The sequence below is a fragment of the Thamnophis elegans genome, chromosome 7, assembly GCF_009769535.1.
Source record: "Thamnophis elegans isolate rThaEle1 chromosome 7, rThaEle1.pri, whole genome shotgun sequence".
NCBI lineage: Eukaryota > Metazoa > Chordata > Lepidosauria > Squamata > Colubridae > Thamnophis > Thamnophis elegans.
The window spans coordinates 61,401,545-61,421,760 of record NC_045547.1 but is presented as its reverse complement, the minus strand read 5'-3'; the positions used below and the strand labels follow the sequence as shown (position 1 = coordinate 61,421,760).

The 20,216-nt window shown below is 37.6% G+C and overlaps 1 protein-coding gene across 9 annotated transcripts in view; it reads left to right on the top strand.

The window, feature by feature from the left end:
• The window catches only part of CADPS2 (calcium dependent secretion activator 2), a 387,307-nt gene that overhangs the window by 136,611 nt on the left and 230,480 nt on the right, over positions 1 to 20,216 (top strand). For all 9 annotated transcript variants that reach the window (XM_032220716.1, XM_032220714.1, XM_032220712.1 and 6 more), the window contains 3 exons: positions 5,084 to 5,164; positions 7,130 to 7,366; positions 16,680 to 16,801. In XM_032220716.1, the coding sequence (XP_032076607.1) occupies positions 5,084 to 5,164; positions 7,130 to 7,366; positions 16,680 to 16,801 (440 nt within the window). The remainder of the gene's footprint in view (positions 1 to 5,083; positions 5,165 to 7,129; positions 7,367 to 16,679; positions 16,802 to 20,216) is intronic.

The window sequence follows — 20,216 nt, the reverse complement described above, 5'->3', positions numbered from 1 at the left end:
TTTTAGAGACAGAAGATGCAAACATATTCTTTATTAAATCAAACATGAACTTCCTAGTGCAACAGATCCCCATGTGAAAGCTTTGTTAAGGTCAATGTGTGCAAACATTAAAATTGCAGATTGCAAACATTAAAACTGCAGATTGTTGCAACTACCTCTGTTGAGAACAATTGGACACAATAGAGCTTCCATATGTAGAAGCCTGCTCTCACTGTGCTATTGAAAACTTGCATAGCAAGGCATTTGTCAATCACCAAAGACAAGTAGCTTGCTGTAATTTGGCAGTCTTCACAATTTAAGATGTAGTGTCACCCTGGTTTTGTATATAATTTAGCTGTGTTTAATTCCTTCATTAGTTTTAAGATGAACTGATAAAAATTGCTAGAATAAATGTGTAGTTTTAGAATTGTTTAGTACACCTTGGTTACTCATTAACACACTAACCAGGAGCAGTTATGAATGAGCACAATTTATCATTTATATTTATTGGTTTAAACATAAGTTGGCTCTATCTGTTTGATGGAAGTAATAAAATCTTAATTTCATACTGCAGATATTTTCACACTCCTTGCAGTAAGTATACTGTTGCAAAAAAAACCTCTCCTTAGATACTGGAAACTCTACCTTAGAACTTTACATTGTGTTTGCGTACTTTGCCTACTTTGACTTGAAAAGTAAATTGAAGAGTCCATTACAGCTTTAACTTTTATGTTGGAAAAAAAGAAGGGCTTTCTGCATAATGAAGTGTAGAAACTAATTTGCTGGTTCTCATTTTGAGCAGAGATTATTCACCCTGTTTTCCATTATTTTGGATTTTAGCAGATTAAACTGTATTAGTTTCATTGCTATGGTTGGTTTAATTAAATTTGTACAGCCAGGCACCCTACCAGTGGCAAGAGTGCAATAGACCAGGCTAATGTAATGTTTGTCACAATTGTACTTTGGGGAGCTGTTCACCTACTTATGCGCTTCAGTCGTGGAACTGGATGTAAACAATCTACGGCCAATGTGTAAAAGATAAAAGAGCTGCTTCAGAATATTAACATTCCTCAGTGGGATTCTTAGGAAATAAATGTTGGGTTGCCTTTTTTTGCTGTGCTTCCCTCTCAGGATTGGTTGGTTTGAGAAGTAATGCTAAACTATTCAGCATAACTTCCCCAGATTCTTCCCTCCTATCCAGGAACCTGCATAAAGCATAGAAATTTTGTTTTCATTTTTAGTTAATCGTAATTTACCATGTCACTCTTAATTCAAAGAATCCTTACAATCTCAAAATACAATTCATAAAGACAGCTGCTAATCTAGAAGTTTAGGATCTCTTTATCATGTACCAGAGAGAATCATGTAAATTTGTGAATATGCTGAATCTCATTATACTGAATTTTACTGTGTAAAACTATGAACTGTTTTACATGATATTTGAACATATTGTAGCAATTGACTGATTGGTTCATTCCAAGCTTTATATAAAAGTTTTACATTTCTATATTATTTTACTAGTAAAATTATCTCACGCTGACATCATGCAGAACAGTCTAAAGGACACTACTGAAATTCATTTTAAAATGAAACCTGGAAGGGCAAGAATAGCTGTGTTTATCTTAATTTCATAATGAGATTGATTAGACTTCTACTTCAGTAATGACAGTGATTCTAATATTCTAATTCCACATGTAAAATCACCATACAAATCAAAATGAAGAGCAGTCATAGTATTGATACTAAAATAACGTCTGATGGTATTATTCTGACCATTTGCTTGACCAATTTTAATAATAAACAAGTATTTGAGGCAAAGCTTGATCTTTCCTCTAGTTCCCAATCCAATCTCTTAATTTTTTTTCATAGACTAATAACAGGATGGAACAGTATCAATTTCTTTGAATTATTTTTAAATTTTGCACAGACCTATGTGAGATTCTGCAGCTTGTTGAAATTTTATATTTATTTTTATGTTGCAAAAAATTACTGATGCACTGTTTTAAAATCTTTTTATTCCCACGGGGAAAAATAGCAACTGAATATGTGTATTTATAGTTTGTTTGCACTATTTTTGGAATTATTCTTAAAACCATGTGAAAGGCAATGAAGAGAAATGATGTTACGAAGTTGTAGGAAAGCAGACTGAAATGAATTGGGGAAAAAGAGACAGTAGATGTAGAATGTAAGGGAAATATCTGATTCTTTAGCAGATATTTAGAAAATATGGTTTTCTAAATATGATTTAGTACTCCAGGAAAACTCTGCTATTTCCCAAAATTACATCATCTTAATAGGGAGATCAACCCAATCTAATCCATTGGTTTGAGAAGACATAACTACAGGTACTTTCTGCCCTTTATCAGAAAGAATACTCAGGACATTGTTGCCCTAAGACCATAGATATAGGGTTAGAGTTAGGGATAGAGTTCAGTGACCTGCAGTCAGGGGAGGCAGGGCCTCACCACTGTCATCATGAAAAGAAAAAAAAATGTAAAAGGAAAAAGGCTGAGGTAGTTGCTGCCAGAGTCACAGTGGATGACTCTGCTTAGTGCTTAACTGTTTAAAAAAGCCTCTAAAAAAGTGCCCTCTACAGGAGGAGGCGGGAGAACCACGTGCCTCATTTAGTCTATCTTTATAATCACTCGAGCAGAGTTAAAAGCCAAAAGCCAGAGTTATGTAGATGAGGCACGTGGTTCTCTTGCCTCCTCTTGTAGAGGGCGTTTTTAGAGGCTTTTTTTAACAGTTAAGCAGAGTCATCCATTGGGGACTCTGGCAGCAGCTAACCCAGCCTGACCTCAGCAGCTCTTGCCTTTTTCCTTTTACATTTTTACATTTTCATCATGGCAGACAAGAGCAGAGTTGAAATCCTCTGTGAAACAGCTGGAAAAGGTATGTGGGTCGGAGGGAGGGGGAGGAATTCAAAATTAATGTAATTTGTAAGTAATTGTATTATTGCAAGTAATTTGTGTGTTTGTGTGTGTTTTACCCGCCTCTGCTGGCGCTCGGGCTGTCACTTTTTTTATGTTGGACATAGCAGCAGGGCTTTTGGACATAGCGGGATGCTTCTATGTCGGACACAGCCGCAGGGCGTTCAGACGCCCCGGCACTGTGTCTGCCATAGAGGCGGAACACCTCTATGTCAGACATAGTAGCAGGGCGGCTTTTGTCTCTAGCGCCAGGGCGGAAGGGCGACTTTGCTAGAAGCAAAAGCCGCCCTGCCGCTATGTCCGACATAGAGGCATCCTGCCTCTATGGCGGACACAGCACCGGGGCATCCGAACACCCTGCCGCTGTGTCTGGCATAGGGCGGCTTTTGCCCGCTTGCCTCACCAGCCATAAACCTCACCGCACGTCACTGATAGGGTTATAGGAGATATAAGTTTCAGTTTAAAAAATTAGAGCTTGCAAGCCCTATTAAGCAGGTTCAAGTTCAGTTGGATCAAACTGCATTAAATGCCTGTTTTAGCTTATAATTATGTTCTGACCTTGAAGAACTGGTCTTCTACTCCTTATTTCCCCTTTTTACCGAAGCATTTTTGCATGTCTTTGTTTTGATTCATATACCTAACCACCACACCTATATTTATTTTTTTCACTGGAAGACAATTGTCTAAAATGAGAAAAAGCATGAATAAACTTTGCAGCAAAGGTTGGGACACTGTATGTTAATAGTGCTTTAGTAACTAAATGGTAACCAAGGCTCATTTTTATCTGCTGAAGAACATAGAGGACAAGGCCAAAGATGTATCTTGCCAGTTATTTAGAACAATTTGTCAATGGACACTTTTTAAGTAAACAGTTCTAGGGGAACAGTGTAGTGTACCTTCCTTTCTCCTGTCTCATATAGTCCATGATACCTTTAGATTACACCTCCATTATTCCTGCCTGTGGATCATACTGGGTTGATGAATGATGTGGTTTAAAAGTTCTAGAAATTAAATTATATTTTTGTCTCAATGGGCCATAAATTTGATAAAAGATGGGTGATTATATAAATGTTTTTTTAAAAAATAAATAATTGGTGGTTTTAGGTCATGTGCCTAATCTCTAAGGGTTTTTTTATGAGCAGGCATTCTTTATTTTGTTACCCTGTGGTAAGATTGGCAGCCAATAAATTTGAGTAATAATTTTTAAAATTTATAATCCCATTACTTGGTTTATTTTGGTAGTCAAGTAGTGTAATAGAAGTAATATAACAATTATTCCAAAGCAAAAACAGAAGAAACAATATACGCTAATAAAATAAATGTTATCACAAAAATGTAAAAAAAAGAACCTATACAAGCGGTCTTTGATTTTTGATGGTGTAGTAACCAAAGTTTTTTGGCCTATTTTTGGCCATTTTCAGGCCATTTTCCAGCGCTCCGGCCCCTGTGAAGACCAACTGGCCATTTATTTATTTATTTATTTATTTATTTATTTATTTATTTATTTATTAAATTTTGTATGCTGCCCACTCTCAAAGAGACTCAGGGCAGCTTACAATAAAAGGGAGGGGGGATATATAAAAAATAAACAACAGTTTAAAATTACACAACAGTCACAAACCTGAAGTGGGGCTGGACAACTCAACAGCCCCAGGCCTGCCGGAACAGCCAGGTCTTAGTTGTTTTGCGGAAGGCCGGAAGGGTAGTAAGGGTCCGGATCTCAACGGCGAGCTCGTTCCAGAGGGCTGGAGCTGCAACAGAGAAGGACCTCCCCCGGGGTGTTGCCAGCCGACATTGGCTGGCAGATGGAATCCGGAGAAGGCCTAGTCTGTGCAATCTAATCAGTCTTTGGGAGGTAATTGGCAGGAGGCGGTCTCTCAGGTAACCAGGCCATGCCGGAAACCAGAAGAGCAGCTGGCAATGGCACGCGAACCCACAGAGAGGGCTCTGCATGCCACCTTACATGCCATAGGTTTACCACCACGGCCATAGATCATATAATAAAATTACAAGATTTAAACAAACAAAAAATCCAGAGTGATATTATCTTGTTATTATTTTCTTGGGTTGTTTTATTTATGAAAATGCCATATAAGTTTTATTTGTTTAGTATTTCATTTTTAATATTGTGAACATTTTCCATCCCCCTTTTTTTCCTGTAATTTTCATGCAAGTTGGACAATGCAGATGAGCAAGCTGCCCAAATCAGACGAGAGCTTGATGGGCGCCTCCAAATGGCTGATCAAATGGCAAAAGTAAGTTTGAATTTCTTGTTTTGAGGAGTATAAATTTTCCTAAATAGGTTTGAAGCTGATTATTTAGGGAAGAGTCCCATGCAGCCAATGGAACAAACTACATGGATTTATAACAGCCTTTTCTTGCATTTGCCCTTCTCATCTTGCCTTTTCAGTTCATTTGGATAAACCTTGTTTTCTGATAGATGACTACTAGTGGCTGTGGGTCTTGTTAATAGATGGCACATTTTTGTAACTGCTAAACTGACCTTATCATAAATTGTTTGACAATTTCTGCTTTTAGGTTTGCCAATCAAAAGGCATGGCATTCAAGGAGAAAAGAGGAAAAGAGTGAGGGCAAAACAGGTCAAAAATCAAGCTTCATCTTCTTCTATAGTCAGCTAAATGAATAGTTTAGTTGTCTATTGTAAAGGTCACCACTGCTAGGTATAATTTGGAAGTGATCATTTTAATTGACACCATACGCTAAGTCTCATGCATACATAATTGCAGAAAGAAAAGAGCCATAGTGGTGCAGTGGTTAGAATGTAGTATTGCAGGCTAACTCTACTCATAGGAGTTCAATCCTGATCGGCTCAAGATTGACTTAGCCTTCCGTCATTCCAAGGTTGGTAAAATGGGAACCCAGATTGTTTGGGGCAAAATGCTGATTCTGTAAACTGCTTAGAGAGGGGCTGTCAAGCACTATGAAGTGGCATATAAGTCTAACTGCTATTGTTATTGTTAAAAGAAAAGAAATATAAGCAATGCACAGTCTGCAGAGTTCCAGAGAATATAGGGCCGTAGCCCTACTTGGATAATGGAGACACCTAAGATATCTTTGGGAATTAAGATAGGCCATTGGTGTTATATGTGTCAATAGGATTTTTTTCACAAAATATTTCTATATATGATGATACAACATCAGGTAATCCAGAAATATGCTAATATTGCTTGGGCTTCAGTTCTCTTGAACTGAACTGAACTAGTTAACAGCTGGACTGTTAACTGGACTCTGTTGCTTCAGATTTCATGGCAAAGTTTACCATCCCAAATCAAGAAATTGGGGAAAGAATTGCAGACATATAAAATGGTTGACATCTATTTCCAACAGATAACCCCAGAAATCAGATCAGTTTTGATTATTTTTGCTAAGTCCTTGACTTGCGACTGGTCCTAAAGTCCTCAGCGTACGACTGGCCACAAGTTCTCGACTTACGATTGACAGCTGGCAACAGCCTAGCCGCGCCTGATTGGCTAAGATGCAGCTGGCTGAGCGCGGGCTGCTAGAGGCTCTCCTATTGGTCGCTCTGCTTGGCAGCTCCTGTATAAATAGCTGTCAAGCAGGGCGAGGTGCTAAATTCTCTCTGTATGTAGTTACCTGTTGTTGTTACACAATAAATAGCTGTCCGCTTACCTCAGCCGTCTCACGTCTCATCTGTTCCTTCGAACTTCAACAATTTTATCATTTATTATTATTATATGACCCTGGAACCAGTGATACAAAATAGAAATATTTTGACTGTTCTGTTTAATGGAGAATGTTTTAAATACTAATGAGTTGTAGAGTAAAATGCTGGTATTAAAAAGTGCCATAAAAGCAAAATGATTCAGTATCCAGTCATTCCTTTCTTTTCTGAGGAAGTACTTTTAAATTTTGAATTATACTACTAGGTTCGAGCTAAAGAAATGATGATCTGTCATCTTACATTACTTCGGATTTATTATCAGAATGTTTCATTTTTGTTTCTTACAATCCTTTTCTATTTTGTGAACATTTCTAAATTGAATTGCATTATTTGGTATACATTGTTTCTTACGATCTAATTGACACTTTAAAGTGGCTTCTGTAGTTTTTCAGGTTAATAATCTAAAGGATACATTTTATATTTACATTAAACAAGATTCCAATTAATCAGGGTTGTGTTTATCTGTCTAGGAGTTTAGAACCTAAAGTGACACTGAACTTTCAAAAATATTTTCAAGGAAAGAAAATGTCCAGAGTTTATAGCAAAAGAAATGGAGCACATGTTTATAGAAGAACTACGGTCTTCAGTGAATTTGCTGATGGCAAATTTGGAAAGTCTTCCAGTTTCTAAAGGTGGACCAGAGTTTAAATTACAGAAGTTAAAGCGATCACAGAATTCTGCTTTCTTGGACATAGGAGATGAAAATGAGGTTCAGCTGTCAAAATCGGATGTGGTGCTATCATTCACATTGGAGGTAAGTATATTTTTCATATAATACTTGCTGACATTTAAATTACTTATGAATATTCCTAACTCCTTGGACCTGTTTACTGTGGTTCCTTTAAAAATTCCTAGAAGTGTGCTATTTATCTTGTATTTTGAATTATCTTGAATTATCTTGAATTAGCCAGCAATAGGCTAAGCTCTCTTTTTAATAATTTTATTAAAGGTTACAATTCTAACAGTAAAACACTATACAAACTAAAAAATTGAAAAAATATGGGGAGAAGATGCAGAAAAGAAAAAAAGGACAGGAATAAGAATATAAAATAAAGGAAAAAAGAAAAAAGAAAAGAATAATATATAAAGAAATGACTTTCTTCTTTATCATAAGTATAAACAATTTAAATAACCACTTCTTAAAATACAACAAATAATCCCTTTCCTCCTGTCCTATTTCTTATTTATAAACAAATACATGAAGCTTTACCATTTCAGACCGGATATCAGCAAAAGTCTATTAAGTGTTACCAGAGACAACAATGTATCTACTTTAACATGGTTCAAATCAACCAGTTTTATATTCCTTATTTTTTACTTTTTTACTTTTAACTACCTTGATCTTTAGGACATTATTTAAATGTCCTAAAACCTAATTTCTTTTCTTTCATTTTTAATCCCCTAGATTTTTTTTAGTGTCCAATTTTTAAAGTCTTGTCTTATTTTTTTAAAAGTATCAAAAGAAAAGCATTTTTCCATGGGAAGGATTATGTATAATTAATTCAAAAATCCTATTTCAAATTTATCTGGACTCTTAGTCAGTTTGTAACTTTCTAAAATCAAAGTTTTAATCACTTTCTGTTTATTTCCCTCCATTTTTTTCCAGTTCTTGTAACTACAATTCCCTTTGCTAGTCATTTGAAGGAAATTCACCTGATTCTTTAAAACATGTCTATCCAAAGGTCCCTAATAGCTGAAAAGGAGTTTAAAAGTAATTTCCAAAAATGATTAGAAAAGGAAGCATGCAAACTTAATGCCTTTAATGTCAGGTTAATCTCATTTGAATAGATCATCCTTTATGTTGAAGTCATGTTAACCTTTTCTAAGGCATGGTAATTGTCTTAACACAAGAGAAAAGTGATGAAGATTGTTGGACCAGATGCTGAATTTTGTTTAAATTATTTCACTTTGCTTCTTTTTATTATCTATTATCTTAGGACCTATTCAGAAATAACAGTCCTTCAGATTGCTACTACTCTGGGTAGATATAATAAGTATGGAACATTTGTACATTAGCATGAAAACAAAACTAAATCCTCTTCCTATTGTGCAGGGACGCACAATTTTGTTTACTATTATGACCATTTCTTGTCTCCTTTGATAAATATGGCAATCCTTACACATCTCTTGAATTTGGGATTCAGAGGAAGTGAAAAGAAAATTATGCCTGTCAACAATGCACTTCTGAATGCTGCTAATGCTTTTGAAGGCCAGTACAACTCTGTGTACTAAAACCACGCTCTCTGGACTTGCATTTCAGTTTAAAGTCTAGGACCTCTAGATTTTTGCTTTAATACTAGCCTTTCTTTTCTTTCTTTATTTTTATTTATTTATTTAATTTGTCAAACATGTACAAGATAACAGGTATAAATATAAACATGGACATGAACAAAGGAAATGAGTACAAATAAATGAGGACAGTAGGACAGGAATGGTAGGCACGCTGGTGCACTTATGCACGCCCCCTTTATGGGCTTCTTAGGATTGGGGTGAGGTCCACAGTAGGCAGTTTAAAGTTGAAGCTGTGGGGATTTCAGGATGTAACAACGGAGTCAGGTAGAGCATTTCAGGCATTGACCACTCTGTTGCTGAAATCATATTTTCTGCAATTGAGTTTGGAGCAATTTACCTTGAGTTTGTATCTATTGTTTGCCCATGTATTATTGAGGTTGAAGCTGAAGTAGTCATTGATAGGTAAGACATTGTAGCAGACAATTTTGTGTACTGTACTTAGGTCAGACCATAGTCAGCATAGTTCCAGGTTGTCCAAGCCCAAAATTTCGAGCCTAGTGCGTAAGGGATTCTATTGCGAGCAAGAGGAGTAGAGTATTCTTCTCATGAAATACCTCTGGACCCACTTGATTGTATTAATGTCGGATATACAATGTGGATTCCACATTGTATATCCGACATAGCCAAGCTGTATTCGAAAATTGGTCTGGCAAAGGTTTTGTATCCCCTGGTTAGCAGTACAATGTTACCAGAGAATAAACTTCACAAAAATATGTTTTGTAACAGGGACATATGATTTCTCATTGCTTCACATACACCCTTTAAAAAAGGCTTGAATAACTGCCCCAGAAATCTGAAACATAGTCTTTTCCTATTCCTGATTTAAATTCTTGATATTTTCACTGAACTTTTACATATATGTGTGTTGGTTATAAAATTATAGCATCTTCATTATGCTTTGCTTATTGTTCAAAGATAATACAAGTGCAAAGTTGCATTCTTCTGTTAACATGAGAAAAAGTTTAACAAATATTTCTTTTTTTATTCAACTTGTCACCTCCATTACGCTTTTCAAGAGAATAAAATCACTACTGCTGAAAGTGAAGGGTAGGCCACTAGCTCCAACTCCAGCAGGAATGGTTTTTTTTTTTAAAGAGGAACAAAGATTATTTTGTAGTAATGGGATTTAGTTCTATAAAGCAATTGCCTCCTTTGTCACTCTGTTCGCAGTTTGAGTAAACAGATTTGTGGGCCAAATTCACATGCCGTTTTCTTGAGTACTTCTATATTATGCTGCAAAAATAAACTGTTTTACAGTTCATAATTCTGAAATAGGTTCACAAGCTATTTGTGAATCAAAGTAAATGGTGTCGGACGCTAAATGAGCTACAGACATTAAAAGTGATGTTCAGTCAAGAATAGAATTCAGTCCGGAATGTTTCATAAAGAAGACAGCACCATATTTCTTGGGCAGACATTGGCATCACTCTAAGGCCATGATGGCGAACCTATGGCACGCATGCCACAGGTGGCACGCAGAGCCATTTGTCTGGGCATGTGAGGTGTTGCCCTGTCAGCTGGCATGCGTGTGCTGGCCAGCTGACTTCGGCCTTCTTTTGAGGCCATTTTTCACTCTCTGGAGGTTTCAGGAGCTTCCCTGAAGCCTCCGGAGTGTGAAAAACTGGCCATATGGGCAAACCAGAAATTTGGAAACATACTTCTAGTTTGCTCGTAGGGCCGGTTTTAGCCCTCTGGAGCCTTCAGGAGGCTTCCTGAAGGCTCCGGAGGCCAAAAAAAATGCCCCTATGAGCAAACAGGAAGTCACAGGAATAAACAGAACGAATTAGAAATTCAATTAAAAGATGGCAGATACGATATTGTTGCCATTACAGAAACTTGGTGGAATGAAACCGACAAATGCAACATACAGCTAGAAGGATTTAAATTATTTAAAAGAAATAGACCAAATAAAAGAGGAGGTGGAGTTGCACTATATATAAGAAATAATTACCTCTCTACAGAAATAGAGCACAACAATGATGAGAACTATCTTGAATGCATTTGGGTCAATATTAAAAGTTGGTGGAGGGGGGGAAATGACATTGCCATAGGTCTATACTACAGGCCACCCAAACAAGCAGAGGAAGTAGATGAACTTTTTGCTAGTCAGCTAACTAAGGTATGTAGGAAGCACACCACAATAGTAGTAGGGTTTTTTAACTACCCTGACATCAACTGGGAAATAAACTCTGCACTAAGTGGAAGATCCAAGAGGTTCCTAACAAACTTAGCAGACAACTTTGTTTCCCAAAAAGTAGAGAAGGGAACAAGGGGATCAGCCATATTGGACTTAATTCTCACTAACAGAGAGGAAATGATAGAAGGTGTTGAAGCCACAGGAACCCTGGGGGCAAATGACCATGCAATATTGGAATTCAACATTATGCAAACACAAGTAGTAGAACAAAGTGAAATTAGAGTCTTGGACTTTAAGAGAGCTAATTTCAATAAACCTAGAGAGAGCTTGGGAAAAATTCCATGGATGAGAATCCTCAAGGGGAAAACAACTCAAGAAGCTTGGAAAATTTTTAAAACTGAGATTACAAAAGCCCAGTCTAGCACAATACCAATGAAGAAGAAAAGTAACAGTTCCCAAAAGAAACCAGCTGGCTGCATAAAGAACTCTCTGACAAATTGAAAGACAACAAAGATAAGTATAAAAAGTGGAAAGAGGGAGACATAACTAAGGCAGAATATCAGTAAATAGCCCGAGCATGTAAAGTTGAAGTGAGGAAAGCTAAGGTTCACAATGAAGAAAGGCTTGCCACAAAAGTACAAAATAACAAAAAAAGCTTCTTCCAACATGTTAAAAACAGGGAAAAAGTTAATGAAACAATTGGTCCATTGCTGGGAGAAAGTGGCAAGAATGTGACAAGCAACAGGGAGAAAGCAGAGTTATTTAACTCATGTTTTGCATCTGTCTTTACACCAAGGGATAAAACAGTCCAATCTATCAAAAACAGCACCACAAAAATCTGATTAGGAACACAAGTTGAAATAGGGAATAAAATGGTAAGTGAGCACCTGTCTACCCTAGACGAGTTCAAATCACCCGAACCGGATGGATTACATCCCAGAGGTCTGAAGGAACTGGCAGACGAGATCTCAGAACCACTGAACTATATCTTTCAGAGATCCTGGAGCACCAGGGAACTACCAGAGGACTGGAAAAGAGCTGATGTGGTTCCCATCTTCAAAAAAGGGGGGGGAAACAGATCCAGGAAACTACAGACCTATCAGCCTGACCTCAATACCAGGAAAGATTCTGGAAAAGATAATCAAGCAACAAATTAGCGAACACCTAGAAGCAAACAAAGTAATAGCCAAAAACCAACATGGGTTTGTCAAAAACAGATCATGCCAGACTAATCTTATTGCATTCTTTGTAATGTGACAAAATTAGTGGACCAGAGGAATGCCGTTGATATAGTTTACTTGGACTTCAGTAAGGCATTTGATAAGGTAGACCATAACCTACTACTAGATAAAATAGAAGAATGTGGGTTAGTCAGCATCACCACCAGATGGATTTGTAACTGGCTGACCAACCGCACTCAACGTGTAGTCCTCAATGGAACTGCATCTTCATGGAGGGAAGTATGCAGTGGAGTACCCCAAGGCTCTGTTTTTGGCCCAGGACTTTTAACATCTTCATCAATGATTTGGATGAGAGAATAAATGGGGAACTCATCAAATTTGCAGATGACACCAAGCTGGCAGGAATAGCCAACACTCCAGAAGATAGGCTAAAGATACAGAAGGATCTTGACAAACTTTAACATTGGGCACTATCTAATAAAATGAAATTCAATGGTGAAAAGAATAAGATTCTACATTTAGGCAACAAAAACAAAATGCACAGGTACAGTATAGGTGGTACCTTGCTCAACAGTAGTAACTGTGAAAGGGATCTTGGAGTCCTAGTGGACAACCATTTAAATATGAGCCAGAAGTGTGCAGCAGCTGCCAAAAAAAGCCAACACAGTTCTAGGCTGCATAAAGCAGAGGGATAGAATCAAGATCACATGAAGTGTTAAGTGGTAAGGCCACACTTGGATTACTGCATTCAGTTTTGGTCACCACGATGTAGAAAAGATGTGGAGACTTGAGAAAGAGTGCAGAGAAGAGCAACAAAGATGATTACGGGACTGGAGACTAAAACATATGAAGAACGGTTGCAGGAACTGGGTATGTCTAGTTTAATAGAAAGAAGGATTAGCGGAGACATTATAGCAGTGTTCCAATATTTCAGGGGTTGCCACAAAGAAGAGGAAATCAAACTATTTTCCAAGGCACCTGAGGATAGAACAACAAGCAATGGGTGGAAACTAATCAAGGAGAGTAGCAACTTAGAACTGAGGAGAAATTTCCTGATAGTTAGAACAATTAATCAGTGGAACAACTTGCCTCCAGAAGTTGTGAATTCCCCAACACTGGAAGTCTTTAAGAAGATGTTGGATAGCCATTTGTCTGGAATGTTATAGGGTTTCCTGCCTAGGCAGGGGTTTGGACTAGAAGACCTCCAAGGTCACTTCCAACTCTACTATTGTATTGTATTATTACTTCTGAGTTGCTCGTAGGGCCGGTTTTAGCCCTCCCAAGCATTCAAGAGTCTTTAGGAGGCTTCCCTGAAGGCTCCGGAGGGCAAAAAATGATCCTACGAGCAAACCGGACTTTCGGGTTGCTCATAAAGTCATTTATTTGCCCTCCTGAGTGTTGCGTCCTCCTGACGCATTTGCCCTCCGGAGCCTTCATGGAAGCCTCCTGAAGGCCCATGAAGGCTCTGGAGGGCTAAAACCTGCCCTACAAGCAAACCGGAAGTCCGTTCCTGAACTCCCGTTTTTTCACGCTCCAGAAGCTTCAGGGAAGCTCCCAAAGCCTCCAGAGGGCCTTTGGGGGGGGGCTGTATTCACCCTCTTCAGGCTCCTATAAAGCCTCTAGATCCTGGGGAGGGTGAAAAAAGCACACCAAAAATGGGGGGCGCTGGTCGTGCATGCATGCACCCTGGGGTTGTGCACATAGCATTATGGGTGTGGTACACCCGGCATGACCTCCCTGTCCGCCCCCCGCGTTTGGCACATGAGCCACAAAAGGTTCACCATTACTGCTCTAAGGGTATCCACACTGTTTCACAACCTAGCAGTGTGACAAGATGAATTACTCAGAATCAGGGGTGAGCTTCAAAAATTTCAGCAGCGGGTTCTCTGTTTGATTGCTGGGTGGGCGTGGCCTAGTCAGCCTGCTGCACCAAGGCAGGAGGGGGTGTTTTCACCTTCCCCAGGCTCCAGAGGCTTTCTTCAAGCCTCTGTGAGGGCGAAAACTTCGTCACCCAGGCTCCGGAGGCCTTCCGGGAGGCCCGTTTTCCCCCCTCCCCAAACCTCCATGCAGGTCCTGCACTTACCTCGCATCCAAAATGAACTGCGTGGAGACTCCTTCTCTCGAACCCGGACAAACCCATAGCAGCCCACCCCTGCTCGGAATTAAAATCAAAAAAGTTACCAGGGAACAGGTCTCTCCTCTTTTATGTGTTTTGCTCCTAACTGGTTAGTCCTGAGAGAGCATATATAATTGGTATATATGTAGGTTTGCATGCATGTTTGTTTGTGTGAGAGTGTGTGTATGTGTGAGTGTGTGTGTGTGTGTTTGTATGTGTTCTACAGCTCAATAGAGATACGTATATATCTTTATCATAGGATTATCTTTTTTAGAAAAAGAAAAAGAAAGGTTGAATAGACATGCGAGTCTTTTATAAATGAGAAAGCCAGAATTGTTTTTAAAAGATATTATTATGCGTCTATTTGTGCAACCAAGGTGTCATTTTAAGCCAGTATTCTCCAAATTATTTTTATCTGTTGAACTATTTTCCTTCCTAATCTTTGAAGATGTGCTTCAATTTAGATTCCCAGTACTACAATGCCAGTAGAATTTTAGAGAAAAGTATTAAGTTTAAAATAAAATGCTGAGAACTGGCTGCCTGTATTACATGTTGTGTGGCTTTCTGGCAGTGGAAAACTCATAGAATATTTCTAGAACCTGAAGGTCTAGAAGCACTCTGGCCAATTTATCTTTTCATAACTGGAAAAGATGAATTTAACTTACTTAATTTCAAAGTATACAGAAATTGCTAACATGTAGTAAGTGAACTAAATTTTCTGGAGGTTTTTGAAAAACTGTTTAAAAGAAGTCTTTCCTTGCAAAAACATTTTCCAAGATGTTCGGTTTCTCCTTTTTCTCCCATTTCATAGGAAAACAAAATGATACTATGCCTTTTTCTAATCAGGGAAATCTCTCTGCAAGTTGACCTGGCCACAATGCACATTTCTGTAGTCAAGAAAACAATGGTTTCCCAATAGCATGATGATATTGATTACAGTTTAAAGAATTTGAGTTGAGGAACAATCACCTTCACAGTCATAATTTAATTTGTTGTCTTCAAGGGCAATAATTTCAATTTCTAAAGTGGCAAGCCACTAAGGCAGCATGTGACATACATTTCAACACTACATTCAACTTAGAAGTGGAACTTTGGGCAATTAGATGTTGATATGGAGGGCCTTTAACATCCTGGGTTTAATGGTGTGAAAATATTTTTATATGTCTCTGGTTAGACATGAGATTAGCACCTCAACTGTGCTCATAATTCTTCCCAGCAATATGAATAAATGGAATTTTGGAATTTTGACCACCAGTTGTAGCAGCATTCTGGTGTCAATTAAAGATTAAGTTTCCCCTAGCTACTTCCAGGTATCTTGGAATCAATTCAGATTTGCACTTGAGATGAGTGTTATTTTAATATGTGAACGTTCACAGTTCTATGCTCAGATCAAGGTAAGTCTTACAATAGTTGGGTATGCAGTAGTTTATACTAATACTCAGTTGCTATGTATCAGATTAGATGTAGATACAGTGTTTTTAATATATTTGAAATATTACTAGTTTCTTCATATGTTTTTCTTGGATTCAAACTAAGAATTTGTTTATTTATCTTAGCATTGTTCCTCCCTTGCTGGTGAGTAATATTTGTACAAAAAGATACATTTAGAGCTTTGTGGCCACTAGTCATATCCAAAAGCATCCACAATTACACTCTCAATATTTATAGTCTGTTGGTGAACAGACCCTGTTCCCTGAAAATAAGACCTCCCCGGGTTAATAGGCCCAATTGGGCTTTTGAGCACATGTGCTAAAATAAGCCTTCCCCGAAAACATTGCAACACAGCAGCAGCCATGAGGTAACCACGCTCACTGTCTCCTGCACCTCAAAAATAATAAGACCTCCCTGAAAATAAGGCCAAGTGCTTATTTTCGGGCTCAAAAGAAAATAAGATCCTGTCTTATTTTTGGGGAAACACAGTAGTCTTTACATCCTAAAATATTATAATAATTTATTATACATTGCAATATATTTACTGACAAATATAACCCTAATGTAGTATGAGCTGCTACATATAGGATTTTTGGATTTTTAAAACGCAGCCTGAGGCTTAGTATGACGGTTGCTCTGTACACATGAATATAGAGCATACTTGTTTGTCTCCAACGTTTAGTAATTTTCTTCTTCAATGTTTAAAACCATCAATATATTTTAAAGGTTAATCCAAAGTTGCAAGGAAGAAGATGATCAATGAACTGTATAAAGGGACAATAAGCTTACATTTTTATATATCTGAGTGAGACCTACATTTTTAGTCAATGGTAACATTGCCTTCTGTGTTCTGAGTATATCTTTCAAACTGTTATGCCAATGCACATTTACTGGGTTTTTTCTTGTACAGATTGTTATAATGGAAGTTCAAGGCTTAAAGTCTCTAGCTCCAAGCCGTATTGTTTACTGTACAATGGAAGTAGAAGGAGGAGAGAAACTTCAAACAGACCAAGCTGAAGCTTCAAGACCACAGTAAGATTTTCAAATGATGGGGTTTTCTCCCTTTTTTCATAAGGCGGATTCCTTCAGTCTCATGGGAAAATTTGCTCTAAATTTGGATTTATCTTTATGGAAGTAAAGATTAGCAAAAAGTAACAAGTCATTCATTTGCAGAAGTAATGGGTCACTGGTGGCCTGATTGGCACATCTCTTCTAAGAGTTAATAGCAGAAGGGTTGCAGAAAAGGCCTGATAGGGGAACAGAGGAAAGTAGACATGTCCAACATCAGCATCTACAGGAGGAATACAATTAAGATGATTACCTTAACAGAATTAGCAAAACCCTGCCTCTTTTGTGAATGTGTCTATGTTGCTCATATGAACAATGAGGCAGGTTTTGTCATATTGCTGTGGAACCCTCTTAATGTTTTGAAACACACACACAAACCCTGCATGGATGACATTGATGCTCACCCCAACTTGAAATGGCCAATAAATGCCACTTTATAGACACTGTCACCCTACTTGTCCTCCATCATAACAAGTGGCAATGTATAAAAGATTTTACATAGCTTGGAGCTGCCCTTGGATGATGTCAGAATAATGGAGGAGAAAATACTACTTGAAAATGTTTGTCATTGATAAATACTTAAGACTCTATAACACATGGATTGGGAACAAGAGTAAGGCAACATTGTAGGGTGAAGTCCAATATTGTTGGTGTCCTTATTTATTTCATTTCATTCCACTCAATGTATGACTACATAGAAACCAAGACAGCAAAACACATCTTGTTTAGTCATTCCTTCTAGAATTACATTTTAATTTTATTCTCTAAAAACACAATAAGGTGGATGAATCATAATTTATCATGATTATTCTTCATTTACTTAATAGGCTATTTCCCCAAATTTACTTATTTGAGTAAAATAAGTTAAATCTTACAATCCCCAATTGCTTTATAGACAGTGCATGTAATAAGTAAGATGTTTGGTGTTGCCTACTTCCATAAGTTTTGTCAATTCCCCAGTCTAATCTTCAACCTGGGATTTTCTGGTGGCCTCTTTTTCAAATAAAAACTAAGGCCAACCCTGTTTACCTTTTCAAGATTAGTCAAGGTCAGGTAAGTGCTTCTATCTAGCTGGGTGATAATATTATTGATCTATTTGACAATATTTGATCAATTCATTGGTAATGTTTTCAGTTCAAATGTATGCTGCCTTGAACTCTTTTTGATCAGGTTTAATGAAATTGGGGTATCTCAATGTGGAAGCGTTCTGTTTGGAACTTACATTTTAAAAGCTACGTGTGGTAAAATATAATGAAGATGAAATGATTGGTTTTCATGTGTAATATTTTTTCTTCCTTTCTGCCTTTTTTTTGTTTTGTTTTCTGTTGCTGGATGGATCTTCATAAATGTATTCATTCAGTCAGACGTGCTTTGCTTGGCTGAGATTCAACTTGTACACATAGCTTAAAATTAAAATTCCATAAATTAATACTAATAAAATTTATTATATGACAACTTTCTTCAATCTGGAGTCCTACAAATAAGTGAGTTATAATTCGCATAATATCCAACTCATTCAGTGAAGTCTCTGTTGAAGATTATGGGACGTGGTTGGCTTTCTCTTGGATCTTCTTTCAACTCATTTTTGGAGGATGCACAAAAAAAATGACTCCAGGAGGGAACTCTCATTCCAAAGATGACACATAGGAAGTTAATTAATTGTGCTTCTGATTCATTTGATTGGCCTCTGGGGTGATATACTTTCTTCAAAAGCCTTTCCCTTCTGTTAAAACCTCACTCAGAATCTTTTGTAGATCTGTTTTAAGACATACTACCAACAGTGTCTCCTGCTCTTTAATGTGTGCTATGAGATGCTGTTTTGAACATTGTAGTCACGAAATTCCTTGTAGACCAACCATGAACTTGACATTTGCTAAACAAGTTTAAAACTCCATTTGAAAGTAATATAAGCATGCAAATATGACAAGGTGTCTTTTCCTCTCTCTAAATAAATTTGTACTTTGAAACTTCTTTCTTTTTTTTTTTACTATTTCAAAAATGGAACCTACAGTGCAGGAAGTACGGTATGCAGAACTAAACCATTTAGACCACATATACACACACAAAGTCTCAGATTCATGCATTTCTGCTTCCCCCCCCCCCCCCCACTGAGTGGCAATAATATGTTCAGAGCCAATTAAAATTTGTACAATATAATTGGAAAACAATAGTGAGGAAGACAGTAAACTGCTAAATGTTTAAAATATTGTAGTACTGTCTTAAAACAGCACATTTATTTTGGTCATAGTTCATCATAAAACACAGATTTTCTTAAATGCAACAGATATCAAGAAATTGCATTGGAAGGGAAACTGTAATTATCAATTTAGTAATTGTTGAATACAACCATACCGTACTGCAATTTTTGGAAACAGAACAAAACAAATATTAAAATGAAAAGCAATTAACAAAGTATATAATACAGTGTTGGAAAACATTTCATCTTTATTGTATACATTGCACAATTAAAGACATCTCAGTATTGAATAATGACATTAGCCCAAGAAGCATTTAAAGGCATACAAAGACCTTAAAGAGTAATATCTCATCTCAAGGAATGAGAAGCTGTGAAAGTATAGGGCCATGGTGGTGAACCTATGGTACACATGCCACAAGTGGCGCTCAGAGCCCTCTCTGTGGGGACATGAGCCATCGCACCAGCTCAGTTCCACTACGCATGCGTGTGGGCCTTCTGCCGACCAGCTGATTTTTGGGTCTCTGCCATGCATGCAGGGCAAATGCGGGAGACGTGCATGCATGTGCAGGGGGGAAGGTCACGCATGGGGGTCATACACACATGCCCAGGGATTGGGTGCATGCGGGGTGCGCATGCGCATAGCATTATGGGTGCATACACACACGCTTTTGGCACTCAGAGCCAAAAAGGTTAGCCATCACTGGTATTGTGAATAGGAAGAGAAATGATCTCAAACTGTGATTTGTATGAATGTCCACATCCAATATGTAAGAGTGGTAGCAATAGGTGTCATCTGCACATCTGTGTACAGATGTGGATTATTGCTTTAGTTTCTTAATTGCTAAAGATAGGGACATTCTCTATGAATGACACGTTTAAAAAAACAGAAGCAAAAGAGAGGGAAAAGCAAGAAAAACTTAACAAAGAAAGATAGGATGGTGAAAATGAAACCAGTGTAATAAAGAAAAAAGGGAGTACAGGTAGTCCTCAACTTACAGCTCTAATTGAACCCAGAATTACCACCCTAAGCCATTCTGATTATTCAGTGCATCATCCTGTGACTCATCTGATTTTATGACATTTTTTGTAGCAATTGCTAAGTGAATCTGCTGTCGTTAACTGAACCATTGTGTGCAACGGGCATTTTTTCCAGAAACCATAAATCATGGTCCATGACGCTGG